Source organism: Rhinolophus hipposideros (genome assembly GCF_964194185.1).
Source record: "Rhinolophus hipposideros genome assembly, chromosome: 22".
NCBI lineage: Eukaryota > Metazoa > Chordata > Mammalia > Chiroptera > Rhinolophidae > Rhinolophus > Rhinolophus hipposideros.
This window is the reverse complement of record NC_138068.1, coordinates 40,672,325-40,687,627: the sequence shown is the minus strand read 5'-3', so window position 1 is coordinate 40,687,627 and position 15,303 is coordinate 40,672,325. Positions and strand designations below refer to the sequence as shown.

Sequence of the window (15,303 nt, the reverse complement as noted above, 5' to 3'; positions counted from 1 at the left end):
ATAATGCACATATTTATTTTTCCCTCACAAATTTGGACAAAAAAGTGTGCATTATACACTGCAAAATATGGTATATTATGTATGTATATTTCAACAATCACATAAAGACCCATAAATCCGTCCCTTAGCACCACGCTCCAACCAATTGATCTAATTAGCCACCCTGATATTTATTCATTTTTTTGAAAATGTATATATTCAAAAAATATATACCATTGCTTTACGTGGCACTGCTTTGGCACATGAATTCTTTCCTTGCCCCCTAAGAGTGCAGCATTTTCTTGACTTTGTGTTTATCATACCCTTGGTTTGCTCTATATATGTATTTCCAAATAATATGTTCTTTAGTTTTCCATATTTTTAAAACTTTATAAAAGTGATATTATTGCTTTAGTGACTGCTTTATGTATTTTTAAGATTCATCCACATTGTGACAGGTAGCTGTAGTTTATTTACTTTCCTCTGCTGTATGATATTTCACTATGCATATACCACAGTTTATTTCCATTTTCTTGTTGATGGACATTTAGTTTCCTTCATTTTTTAAAATCAAACATGCTGTTGTGTACTTTCTTGTATACGTTTCAAGATCTACATGTTTAACGTTTTCTCTAGGGTGGAATACAATTCATGTATTCTACTTTACAAGAGAATATGCGTTTTCCGAAGTTGGTGCACCAGTTATATTTCTGCCAGCAATGTGTAGAGTTGTCATTCATCCACATTCTTGCCAACACTTGCTCTTGTCAGGTTTAAAAATTTTTATGAGTCAAGTGGGTGAAAATGGAATCTCATTCTTGTATTTTTCAGATTAATAATAAATTTTAAAGTCTTTCATATGTTCATTGATCATGTGTGTTTCATCTGTGAAATGCCTAATGATGTCTTTATCATTTTATCTTTCTCTCTCTCTCTCTTTTTTTTTTTTTTTTTTTTTTTTTACTAATTCTGTATATAGTCTGAATACTGATCCTATTTTAGTTGTTTCTGGCAAATATCTTTTTTAAGTACACAGCTTATATTTTCACTTTCTTTATGGTGTTTTTTTTTTTTTTTTTGATGAACAGAAGTTCTTAATTTTGCAATTCTTCTTTATCAACCATTTTATGGTTAGGTTTTATGAAAATTTTAAAATACTTCACAGGGATAAAAACATTACCTTATATTTTATGTGTTTGCATTTTACTTTACACATTTAAGTCTTTCTTCAACCTGGAACTGATTCTTATGTATAGATTGAGGTAGGGGTCCAGTTTTCTTTTTTTCCCACATGGATAACTACTGTCTCAGGTCCATTTATTGAATCCATTTTTCCCTTCATTGATCTGAAACACTCCCTCTCTGTCGTATGTGTAGTTTTCTGGTTGTGTGAGTCTTTATTTTAGTGCTTTTTATCTTGATTTATTGGTTATTTTGTTTCTCTGTACAGTACTAAAAGGTCTTGATTACTGTGGTTCTCCACTTTTCTTCCTTCCCCCTTTTTCTAATGGAGCTATTTTTCTACTATCTTTTGTCTTTCATTGTTGGTATTAACAAGTCTTCCATCTATCCTATTTGTTGTTTCTTGTTGTTCTTTGTCCTTGTCCTTCAGTTTCGCTATAGTATATCTAGGTACAGTTTCTTTTGTTTTATACATTTGTCTTTTTGATATATGCTATGTGCCAGGTATCTGTGGATGTTGTCTTCCATTGTGTTTGGAAAATTCTTGGTAACCATTTCTTTGAATATTGCCTCTTTTTTGTTCTCTGTGCTCTTTCCTTCTGGAATTCTGGGTAGAAATGTATTTAGACTTTATCATTCTGTCTTCCATGTCTTCTAAGCCCCTTTCATATTTTCCATTCTCCTAGGCCCTCTAGGTAATTTACCAGATCGGCCTTTCATTCAGTTCAATTCTCTCTTTACTCATATGTAGTTTGCCTTTTAATACTTCCATTGAGATTTTAGTTCAGCAATTACACCCTTTGCTTCTGAAAGTTCAGGTTGATTCTTTTCAAGTATATCTGTAATTTCTAATTATCTCTTGTTGCTTGTTCATTTTTTGTGATTCTCATCTTTTATTCCTTTAAAATATCACATTATAATTCTAAATTCTTTATCTGATTATCTGAAATCCTTGATTCTGAAGATTTCAAGAAATAGTTCTTGTTTTTGAGACTCTTGTACATGATTGAGTTCCAAGATGGCTGATCTTAATCTACAGAAAACCTGGATGTTTGAAGTGATGGAGTTTCACCAGGACGTTAGCATTTATTTCTTCCAAAAAGCATGGAGTGCTACTTCAGTCCTTTAGAGTCTTGCTTCTTTTGCCCCTGGCAATGGTAATATTAGATTTACCCTTGGGATAGACAGCTCCATTTCAACTCCCTGATATTTACTTGCTTTTGGTGGGTGTGTGGATCACTTGGAGATTTATTTTTCCTCTGAGTCCCAAATTGCAACCTAAATTTTTATGTATGTCTAGTTCTATAGCTGGAGGACATTTCGTTTCTCAGTCAGAAGCAGAAAAGCCTGCCTTCTGCTTTTCAGTTAAGGAAATATATGGGTACATTTCTATTATCACATTAGATATATACATATACATAAATATATACATATATGTATATCATCCTTTTTTAAGGCTGTATAATATTTTTTCATATACTGTTGGTCTTCTTAATATTTTATTCACGGCCTACTTCTGTTTTTTAGCTTAATAATTTGTCTTTTAATTATACATCTTTGTCCCTACTTCTCATTTGTTTGCTTGTTTAATATTCATCCTTTTAGTTGGCTCATTGAATACAGGTTTTTTTATACACTCTACAATGAAGGGCCTTAAATTGACATCTTCACTCGTGGCTTTAGCCTCTGTCTCACTGTCCTAGATTTTGTTGCCTATTTATAGGACATTCTCTTTGGATTTTCAGCCCAAAGATGAAAATGAAGATAACAGAAATGTTCTCAAGTTTCTTTGTCATCCTTCCTTCGTTTGTCACCATTGTTTTCATGATCCCCTAGATTCATATCCTTTTGTGATTTAATTTTATCCCACTGTCATATACAGCTGATTATAAGCTCTTATCTGTCATTCTGCAGAATTTTAATACTTTTCTTCTCCTTTTCTACCATTAAAAGCCTTATGTGCTCATTCCTGAGTCACCATAACACTTCCATAGCAATTTTCTTCTTAACTCTAAACTATCCCACAGATAACTACTGGGATTTTCTTTCTGGTTATGTTTATAATCCCACTAAGCTATTGTCTAGAACATACAGTTGCTCATTTTGTCAATATTAGGTTGAAATTCCTCAACCTGATGTTGAAGGGCAACTGGCAGCTGCCTGTTTTAGAAGGCGGTCTGCATTTTCTTCTTATCTTTTTCCTCTTGACCTGACTGCCCTGCATGGCCTGCTAAAATCAGCTTCTTTTCCTGCACATAGAACTTGCTGATTACCACTCAGTGCTTCCTGCCTTGAATCCCCTCCTGCCTTCTCTCTACCACTGTCTGTTGCCTTCTTGAACAGCTGTCCTGTAACTGTGAGCCAATTAAGGTAACACTTTATTCTGCATATCTTTTAGAGAGCGTTTATTTGCATATTTTGCTTCTGTACCTTGTAATCTTTTGTGGAATTTGTGTATGTTTTGTCTCTCCAAGCAAGGCGTAAATTTTAGAGGATGCTGATTGCCTCCCAATGTTTTTGTGCTCCGTATTTAACACAGGTCGTGTTGAGCAGTGTTCTGGGAAGTCTGTTGCACATTGAACAAGGAAGGCACTGAGTAACCTTTAAAGAACTCTGGGTGGCCTTTATGCCTTCCCTTGTAGCGCACTAACCTTTCATGGGTAACTTAGGCCTTCTGCAGAATTGCATTTACTATATAGGAAGGTCTGAAAATTAAGTTTGCGAACTCATCCTAGAAAAAGTGCTCCATACCTCATTGCTGAATATCACTATAGTCACTTTTGAAGTACTCCCCTGGGAAGCTGTGGGCTGACACCAGCACCTAGTCCACCCTTCAAAGCAATTTTGGAACTCTTTCTGGAATGACCATCGAAGCTGTAGTTGTATTACCCTTGATGATATCAAAATGTCTTCCTTTCAATATTTCCTTTGTCTTCAGGTAAAGAAAGAAGTCACTGGGGGCCTGATTAGGTGATTAGGGAGCGTGTTCCAATACAGTTATTTGTTTACTGGCTAAAAACTCCCTCACAGACAGTGCCATGTGAGCTGGTGCATTGTCGTGTTGCAAGAACCATGAATTGTTGGTGAAAAGTTCAGGTCGTGTAACTTTTTCACGCAGCCTTTTCAGCACTTCCAAATAGTAAACTTGGTTAACTGTTTGACCAGTTGGTACAAATTCATAATGAATAATCCCTCTGCTATCGAAAAAGGTTAGCAACATCGTTGCAACAAGTTCATGAACTTAATTGTCAGACCTCGTATGTGTGCTGTGCAGAGAAAAGAGAGAACTTTAAAATAAATGATTTCCGTATGATTTGGCATTCTTTCTCAGTAGATCAGTTTAATTAGATGCCGGTTGACAAAGGAGAAGCCATGAATTTCAGATCTTGAGTAATTTGTAATTCAATTATAGTAATTTGTGAACACATGTCCTTCAAATGGAAAATAGGATTCATTTTTTATTTGGTTGCTATTATTATTGTTTGTTTCTTTTACTTTAGAAACATGGACTTATAAAAATTAAAACCTTCCTGTAACAAATGCATTATTTCTTTTTGTCTGAAGATCTTAGTTCGAAGAAGCAGCAGCTCTGCTGATTTGGATTTAAAAGATGATTTGCAGTCGACGCAAGGAAAATGTAGAGAAAGACAGAAGAGTAAGTTCCAGGAAATGTGGTCTGTGTTCATCCAAATTAAGAATTAATGTATTTTATTTTATTTTGACTTTCTAATTCAAGTTATATCTTATCATCTGAAGAGACATGGTTGTGAAATGGGACACTTTTATTCTTGGAATTTCAGGAATGATGGATGGTTAGTTCACAGGTCAGTTACTTGTGTCTTTGAGGTCTTGCCTGTGTTTCCACCCCTGGGCCTTTTTCCAGTGAGAGATGCAGCTGAGGCTGATGGCTAGGTGAGCAGACAGGCCAAGAAGGAGAAATGCCCAGAAAGTTCCCACAGGCTAGAAGCAAAAAGCTTCAGAAGTACATTGAGGTCAATAGTGTAAGTAAGTATTTAAAAATACAATTTTATTGGAATCCTGATATTACTATGTACTGTAAAAAGTGATCCTAATACTCTGCTTCCCTAAAGGCAGGTACTGAGCCACATCCTTCTCAGAGCAGCAAAGGAAACCGCTCCAGGGCAGTTCTTGTTAGGTATGGAGGAGCTCTTCTTAGGCTCCCCCTTTAAGACCCTGCTGGCTTAGAGTTGGGTGGCAATGAAGTCAGGAACCTAACAGATTGGTGACTGGGACAACTTTCAGTTTTTTGCAAGTGAAGAAAGGACAGCTGATTAGAAGCAGCAGGGCTGGGGACTGTCCGCAGATACAAAAAGCAGCTGGAAGAAGGAGCAGACAAAAGGGTAGACACATAAAATTGTTATGAAGTAGACAGGAGACTTGGAGGAGTAGACTGTCTAGGTCTGTTTTGTGTCAGACAAAATAGCTCTACAAGGCTTACTACCGTGTTTCCCCGACAATCAGACCTACCCAGACAATCAGTTCTAATGCGTCTTTGGAGCAAACAGTAATAGTAAAGTAAGACTGGGTCTTATATGATATGATATATGATATGATATGATACCGGGTCTTATATTAATTTTTGCTCCAAAAGATGCGTTAAGCTGATTGTCTGGCTAAGTCTTATTTTCAGGAAACACAGTAGTCCTTGAAAACATCATTCTATTATGACTAATTATAACTTTTTTGTATATAAAGGGGAGAATTTCTATTGGAGGAAATGTTTTGCAGTGGGACACTTCATTTCTGAGGATCTGAGTGATTCAGCCAGGGTTGAGGTGTAGACATTAGGCTCAAGGTGTAAAGCATCCTTGGGCTCTTGTAGCAGACAGAACAAACTTACATTTGTGGTGGAATCAAATCCTACCCTTTTCTTCCACCCACCCCCATTTTAGTAGTTGAATAAGTTGCAGTAGAAAAACCTAAGGATTTGGTGTAATCTTTTGGGTATATGGAATAACTGAGTTGAAGACCCCTTGAACAGAATGCCACTTGGGTGATAAGGAGCTCATACTATTAATGCCCTGCTTTAGAAGCTTTATTTCATTGAGCAGGAGCCCCACACAGGCTCCTTTTGAGCCCTTACCCCCTGAATGATTCCTGCTATGTCAGCTGTTTAGTTACTTGTCCATAGGTAATTGTGATTCCCACTATTAGTTATCTCAGACTTTGGTTCTTCCGTTGTGCCAGGTGAAAGCGTTAGCAGTGACACAGCTCTGGGCTATACCAATGAAGCAGAGCTGTCCATGAGCCCATGGCAGACCTGTGAGGAAGACACAGAACTGAACACGCCTGCAGATGTTGTCGGTGACTCTGATGCTCGCCACTGGTTACAACTGGGTCCCACCGATGCTTCAAACTTAACAGGTAACTACATCTTTGAAAAGGAGGTACCAGTGCTAACAATTGGGAGATCCCAGAATTTACTAGTTGTAAGAATTCTGGGGATCCTTTAGCATAATGATGATGGGGGTGCCACCACCAATGATATTAGTGTTGGCAGCCCCAACCACCTATTCATAATCAGTCGTCAAGTCTGAGCTGTCTGTGGAGAAGGTTCTAAAACAGTGGCCAGGTATGGGAGGAAGCAATGCCATGCCGACAGCCACTGTCCACCACTAGAGGAAGTGATGATATGTGCACCAAGCCTTTGCCATCCCTGACCAAATTTGCTTTACTCTGGAAATAGAAGAGTGATTTATCTACCTTACAAAGATCATAAATCCAGGGTAAGTTTAACACTTAATAGCGTATTGATTAAATATGTTTTTGAAATTTTACTATAAAATACTTGACACATATAAGATAAGTTGTGAGATACATACAAGTTATGGGCTATAGTAATAAAGTGAGCATCAGTGAGCCTACTACGCAACTTAAGAAATAGAACAGCATCCAAACCAGTGAGATTAACTGTACGGCCTTCTCAAGTCCCTTCCCTTCTCCTATCACCTGTGACCCTATCTCAAATTATTTTTATAATTCCTTTGATTTCTTTATAGTTTTACAATATATATCTCTGTGTTCAATCAAATATATCAAATTTTTAATCTTTTTAAAGGTGATGTCATACTCTATTTTTTGCACCTTTCCCCCGAGTACTGTATTTCTAAGATTCATGCATGCACCATAGAGCCAAACTTTCTGGGTCTGCGTCCAGGCTGTGCCAAGGAATTGCTGGGTGGTTTTGAGCAAGCGACTTAATCACTCTGTCCTTCAACTTCTTTTCTGTAAAATAGGGATGATAATAATAGTTCCTACTATAGGAACTATTGGGGGAACCTGTTGGGGGAATAAATGAATGAATGTATAAGTCTAGTGCACAGAATAGTGTGTGTGGAAGCTCTCTGCAGTTTGAACTATTCATGTGCACACATACATATATACACATGCATGGGCATATTTTGTGACCCTGAGTATGCAAACCTCTGAAAGTTTCAACTCCCTCACCTCTGTGAAGCAGCTGATGAGAATAGGGACACTAAAGAGGAGTTGGATATTTGTCTTGCTTTGTTTTGGTAAATGTCAGAGAGACTAGTGTTCTGAGAAACTCAGTGTGGGAAATGCTGACCACAGCCAAGCAGTTCCTGGTCTGCCATACTCATGCTTACATATAGATATCTTTTATGAAAACAACAAAGTGTAAAGCACATATTGACTAAAACTTGTTATTAAAATGCTAAAAATGATTTTAAAATTAGAAGTAAGAGCTAAAGTTTTACCTTAGTTTTTTTGAAACCAAGCAAATTTTGTTTTTTATTAATTATAATATAAAATTTAACCAAAGTCTCTGATATTTTGGAAATTCCTGATGGAATAACATTAAAACTTCGTAAAATTTACATAGAAAAATGGTGTCAGGTAAAATTTTATCTTAATGTGTACATACAATTTTATCTTAATGTGTATTTAATGTGTATATATTTTAATTAAGAATAGAATAATAAAGAAAAACAGACCAGTTAGCTGTAAGTGAATACCATATTGCCTTATAATGAATACCATATTGCCTTATAATGCTGTAGTGCTGTCCTTAAAAGACGGTGGATATTTTTGGTCTGTGTATTCAAATCTGCCAATGGTCGGAGCCTTGCAAAGGCAATGAGAAAATGGTTGGCATGATCATGTGCTTTAGTTTTACAAATTATTGGGTAACAATTTGTACTTCTTCAATTTTTGGTTCTTTCTAAAGTGATTTAAAATTTTATATATATATAAATTCACACATATATATATATATATTCACACATGCACACACGAGTAAAATTATATAATCATTTTGAATAATAATAGTATAAATTTATATGGTATTTAACAATTTACAAAAAACTTTGAGATATCCCTTTTGATTCTGTATGGTAAGCAGGCCAAGTCTTACAAATTATGTTTTAGAGACCGGAAAACAGACTCAGAGAAATCTCGTTGTCTAGCTAGAAGCTAAGTGCCAGGGTTGGAACTGGCTTTTAAAGTGTTTTTTCTCCAAACGTACATTGCTATTAAAACTGCAACTGCAAAACCCTTTAAACTATTTGAGAATCATTAATACATTTAATTTACGAAATAAATGACTTCTTTGAGTTCCAATAAACAGACTACCCAAGGGAAACTCACCATCATGGTAATACTGAATCTTCAATAAGTTGAATTTACTTAAACTAGAACTAGTTTTAATTATTTTTACTGAAAAGAAAAAATAATTGGGTGATTACTTCTTTTGTCTGCCCTTTGGAAAGATTAGTTTTGATCCCATTTCAGAATATACATGGGGCAGCTCAATTTAATAAACTTGTGTGAGGTAATTTTATATGATGCACTGTGTTGTGATTAACTCCTCCAAATACTTAGTTCTTTGAAATACTAATATAGAGAATCAGCACACTCAGTTCAATAGTTCATCTTGTCATCTGTGAAAAGGACAAACTGTAATATGATAAGGTTTAAGGATTATCACAATTCTGAATTTAACTTTCTGTTCTTAAGAGAACGATTTCTTTATAAACGTACAAAATAAAGCTCGTGTTAACCTAGCCTTTTAGGACATGCAAAGAGAGTGATCAAATAATTTGCGTGTATCTGTTGCTCATTGAATAATCCTACTAATAATCAAATGCTTGGAACAATAAACTCCTTCTAAAATCTTAAATTCCTTCATCACTGGGAAGCAGTTCAGTTTTGTATTTGCTTTCTCATTTAAATAAAAAATAACAGCTGAATTTATTGTGGTTTGTTTCAAACTGTCTCCGGGATTTGTGTTAATCAGGTAAAACATGTAGACATGGAAATGATTGTCATGAGGAAGTTTATACTTAGAGGTCCCTGGCAGGCCACACAAGAAAGGGTTGATGAGGAGGCAGCGGGAAAGAGGGGAAAACATGGGCAGCATCCTTTATTGTCATTTCTAGTGAAGGGAAAAGCAAGACAGGGTAATCAGATTTAGGATTGACTAGTTTGAACAGTTTCAGCAGATTCTGGAGCATAGATGCTGTCCCTGGTTGCCCAGTACCTGGCTCTGGGGTGACTATGGCAGGGGGGTATATTGGCTTGATGTGGAAAGCTAGATAAAGAAGATAGTTGGGAGGTATGAATTTTGGATCGGGTAGTTTGCATATGAAAGGTGCACTTCCTGGTAAGTTGATTAGTATATCTTGGAATTAGTTACCCTGGGAGGATCTATCAGTCCCATCCTGGTCTGGAGTCGCCAGATGCCAGAGCATTAGGAATACAGAAAATAAGGAAATATAGTTAATACATGCATAAATTTTGTTCTGTTGAGGTAATGATTTTCAGGGATAGTTAGGACTCTATAGCTAATAATCAATATTGCTGCTGACCTCATCTCTTATCTAGCGAATAAGGTTACAAACTAGAAATACTGATTTTGATGCTATAAAAAATAAAAAGATGAATAAATCATAGCTACAATTGACTTAAAAGCTTACCAAGAAGACAGAAGACATCCTGATAGCGACAAATAATGTGATAAGTGCTATAAGATTTATTTAAAGAAGGTTTTAATCACAGGGATAAACACATACACTAATAAAATGGAATATAAAATATTAGTACATAACTGAATCCACACAGGCATGGAATCATGATACTATGAAAGAAGTGGAATTCTGGTTCTGTCAAGGAAAGGATTTGCTGTTCAACAATTGTCTGTGGGATAAGTGCTTAGCCATATGGGAAAAAATGAAATAGAATCCCTACTTCACACCATGCCCACAGTCCATTCCAGAAGGATAAAATACTTAAATATGAAAAGGAAATTTTAAAACTTTTGGAAGAAAATATCTTATAAAAAATGTCTAAGATCTTGGGGTAGGGAAGGTTTTCTTAGATGTTTAAAAATAAAAACAGCTAATTATAAGAAAAGTATCAATCATAATTCAACTTCAGCATAATTTAAACGTTCTTTTCATTATTAGAGAAACTTTAAGAATTCTATGGGGTGGCAGAACCTTGAAGGATAAAAGCCAGTTTTGGTGCTCTTTCCTTTCCAGGTTCCTGTCAGTTCAGTGATATGTTTTAAGATAAGGTTTGGAAAGAAATGGCATGCAACATTTTGTTTCAGTGGAGAGGGGGTCATTATTCTTCCCCCACTGGAATATAAGCTTGGGAGGGGAAGTGTCACCCATTGTGTTCACAGCTGATTCTTGGCTTCTAGAACAGTGTGTGGCAGGAGAGGAACATTTAGTAGTAAATACTTGAATCAATGAATGAATAAGCTTTAAGTTTCAGACTATTGTTTTATTTAGCTAAGACAGCAATTAAATTTTAACTTTTTTTAATAATAAAAAATATGTAAGATTCCATTTCAAAATGTTTTTTATTTAGTATATTTATCACAACCCTGCCTCCAAATATTGTTACCGAAATCCTTTTACCACTGTGCATGTGAATTACATTCACTGTTACCTGCCACCAAAGTTGTTATTGCAGGCATGGTTTGTCAGTGTTGTCTGCCATTAGACACACTTTTGGCGTTTCACCAGGGTTTCATCAGCTCTGAAGACATGAAATATTATAAAGAAAAATAACAGTGATAACTACCATGGGGTTTGTTGCTTATCTTCTGAAATCTTTAAAAGGAACATTGTGTTCCTGGAAAGCAGATGAGGAAGGAGAAAAGAGACAGGCTGTAGGGGTGGCCAATAGAACACCAACCAACCTGCTGTCTCTCCACTTTGGATCTTCAACGTCCAGGCCTGATTTTTTCTGGTCCCAGAATTAAGGTGTTTCAGTTGAGCCTTTGGATTTGTGCCTTTAGATTTCAAATGAAAACGGAAATTCATTTCCAAAGTGCCAGCTATATTTTTTCAACACTCTAACAAGACTACATGAAATTGCGGTTATGGGAAATCATCATTTGGTCATAAATACCTATTTTACCAATTACCAGGACTTATTTCATGGCTAAAATCATTTGCATGTTTGCAAAGTTCTAAACTTTGTATTGCTCTTTAAAATCATTAATATATTTGGAGAAAGATAATATATATATTTGCTTGCAAGAGTTCCCAGTTTAATTAAAAAAATGCAATTGCTCCTATAGCATTTAGTAATAATGAAATGAAAAGATACTAGGCTAGCATACTACTTCACTCGTGAAAAAGAAAATAAAACTAAATATTTGGTATTTTTAGAGTGAATATGAAATTTTCTGAAATCTCTCAAATCCCCATTTTTAATTAAGCGCTGCTTCACTGAGGAACTATCTACATGTAAAATGTCAGCATCTGTTCTGTTACTTATGCCACGAGTCGAATCATTTTGGGTAAAAACATTTCAACTAATTAAAAATATTTTTTCACAGTGATATTGAGCATGCAATCATTTCAAATACTTCTAAAGGACTCAACATAGTTTGATAATGTGATGGAAATGTTGTTACCTAGGATTTCTTTCATCATTGAGGTATAAATTTTTCAGAGAGCAAAGCAGTATTGAAACAGATTTTCTATATGGGGTCCTTTCATAAATGAGAATGCATTAGTTGGCAGGTAGCTAAGAGGTGCAGATGATGAGGTACCACATTTACTTGGAATTGTTACTCACACAAAAGCTCCAGTGTGACTGGAATGCTGGGGGCTAATCTCTATTTTGGATTGCCAGCATTTTGGGGGAGGGAGGAGGGGTGAAACAAAACTATAAATCATCTAATACTTTTTTTTAACCCCTCAAGGGATTAAAAACATCATGGCATTCTTTATGAGAAAAAGAAATACCGTATTATGCTGTGTATTCATTTGGGGGTTTATGTTGATTTATAAGTATTCATTAAAGTTTCAGGCTACCTTCTCAGACTGATAGATGCTTGGTATTGTACTTTACAGATTAAACTTTAGGAAGACGCGTCTTCAGAGAACCCAGAATGCACATAATTATTAGGTTTTTGTTCTCTATACCCCTGTCTTTCAGGAGCAGTGTTTAGGAATTCTATTTTAAATTAGATTTGCCCATTTTATTGTATCTCCTTAATAGAGTATGTGGTACTTATCTGGGAAATACACGTGTTTTTCTTCTGAGAAGGAATAGTGCTCTTGTTTGGGTAAGGCCTCTCCAGGACACTGCGTGCCATCTTTATTAAATCTTTTGTTTTGGTGTCTTGGGATCTTTCAATGTCTAATAGAATGAGCTATTAGCAACTGTCTTGGGTGCAGTGTTAGAAGGACACAGACCGTTCTTGGGTCTGCCTTGGCTCCTTGTTAGATTCATGCCTTGCTCTTTGTTGGCTGTTGTCATTCCTCTACTTGAGTTCCTCACGTCCACAAATTGTGCTTAAATTTCTTTGATTAGGCTTTAAAAACACCAACAGCATATGTACTAAAAATGACACATAGTGGAGGTTGATAATTGCCTAGAAATCAGTTTGCCTTTGTTTGTATGGGAAATGTGTGAGGAATAGAACTTTGGGAGTAATTATATTAATAAATGGTGATCCTAATTAAGTAAATAAATATTAGGTTGGTACAAAAGTAATTGCGGTTTAAAAGGTTAAAAATAATTGCAAAAATGGCACTTTTTTTTTTTGGAGATAAACTAGTTTTATTTTTCATGAAACACTATTTTTACTTGAAAGAACAACTGACAGACAGACTATGGTTATTCAGACTTGGGTATCTGACAGGCATTCTCTTGGATATAAATGAAAACAGCCTGTCACTGCAAGGGAAAAAACTGACACTATTTTATGGCAATTACTTTTGTACCAACCTAATACATTGATAGATAGGAAGAAAGATAGGACGCTGATCTAGCTATACGTACATCAGTCAGGTAAACTTTAAAGCAGAAATCATTTATTAGTGACAGCAATTATTCTAAATTTATATGACCTTCATAACCTCCAGACATACGAAGCAAAATTTTACAGAATTATAAAGAACTACTGATAAAACCATATTCATAGTAGAAAAATTTTAATATTAACTCTCAATATTTGATGAATTAAGCAGAAAAATATTAAAATAGAGAAGACTTAATACAATTAATGTTGGTTGAATGGAAATATTTATATATATATATATATTGAATGGAGATTACTTATATCTCTTCTCTCTCTCTCTCTCTTTATACATATATATATATGTATATATATATACATATGAAACTTTAAACTTAATTGAAACATACAGGTGATTTTTAAACGCACATGGAACATTTACAGAAATTGTCCAACTGGATCTTTAAGCAAGTCTCAACAAATGCCATGATTTGAAACTATACCACATTCTGTGAAAGTGATGAAGTAAATTAAGAATGAAAGGATAATAAAACAAAAATACATTAAGAGACTAAAAATTGCAGTTCAAATAAATTAGATCCAAAAAGAAATTAGAAATATTTCAAACTGGATTACAGTGAAAACTACATACCAAAAGCTCTAAAATGTAGCTGAAGATTTATATAAAGGAAAGTATATGGCCTCAGGTGTATATATATATATATATATATATATATATATATATATATATGTATATTAGAAGAGAAAAATAGTAATCTATGTGTCCTATTCAAAAAATTAGGAAAAGAATGGCAGAATAATATATAGAAGTTAATTAAAAAGGAATTTACAAAGCTAAATGCATACATGTGTATGCTTGAAAGTAATAGAGAAGACAATAAAAAACCACTCTTTAAAAACATTAATAGAATAGATGAATAGGCAAGATTGATCAAGGGAAAATATTGGGGTTGAAAAATAACAGAACTACAAACACAATATAACATTTTAAAATAATATAGTAAATTAATTCAAATATATTTATAAAAATAAAGGACAGTTACTAGTTTTACTGAAGCTTCAAATAAAGGAGAAACTATCTTTTCCAACCTGTTTCCAGACACTAGAAAAAAAGAGAGGTCCTTAACTGCTGTTTATCTAACTTCTATTACCTTGATAATGAAACCAGACAAGGTGCATATTGAAAAAGGAAAATTAGAGTCCATGTTACTTAAAAGCATATAAGCAAAAATCTTAAATAAAGCATTAGAAAATAAAATCCAATAATACTGGGAAAGGATCATACATCAGAGCTAAGAGAAATTTGTTGTTCATTCCAGGAATACAAAAGAAAAAAAATCTATCATGAGAAAAACTTCAGACAAATCTCAATTAAAGAACATTCTGCAAAATATCAGTACGCCTCAAAACTGTCAATGTCATCAAACATGAGGAAAGTCTGAGAAACTCAGAGCCAGAGAAGGCTAAGGAAATAATGACAATTAAATGTAATGTGATATCCTGGATGGAATCCTGGAACATAAAAAAGACATTAGGTTAAAAACTAAAGCAGTCTGAATAAATATGGACTTTATAATAATGTTTCAATATTGGTTCATTAATTGTAACAAATTTACCATACTCATGTAAGATGTTAGTAATAGGGGAAAGCTCAACGTGGAGTATGTGGGAACTCTCTAATTAGTTATTTTTTATGAATCTAATCTTAGTAATTTTTTATGAATCTAAAGCTGTTCTAAAAATGAAGTTTATTTTTAAAAAGTAATTCAGGAAAAAATATCAAATAGAAAATAAATGCATTGAAACTAAAGTGATAAGATGAGAATATAAAATAAAGTGACTTAAGGGCCGGCCCAGTGGCGCAGGCGGTTAGAGCT

At 34.6% G+C, this 15,303-nt stretch overlaps 1 protein-coding gene across 13 annotated transcripts in view; it reads left to right on the top strand.

Annotated features, from left to right (window-relative positions):
* The window catches only part of RALGAPA2 (Ral GTPase activating protein catalytic subunit alpha 2), a gene marked incomplete at its 3' end in the record, with an annotated part of 326,498 nt that overhangs the window by 125,684 nt on the left and 185,511 nt on the right, over nucleotides 1-15,303 (top strand). For 12 of the 13 annotated variants that reach the window (XR_013992302.1, XR_013992303.1, XM_081034222.1 and 9 more), the window contains 2 exons: nucleotides 4,726-4,816; nucleotides 6,370-6,546. Coding sequence is in view for 10 of the 13 variants with exons in the window: in XM_081034222.1 (XP_080890348.1) it covers nucleotides 4,726-4,816; nucleotides 6,370-6,546 (268 nt within the window). Of the gene's footprint in view, nucleotides 1-3,420; nucleotides 3,532-4,725; nucleotides 4,817-6,369; nucleotides 6,547-15,303 lie in introns of those variants that run through there. The other variant, XR_013992304.1, reaches the window with a different exon arrangement.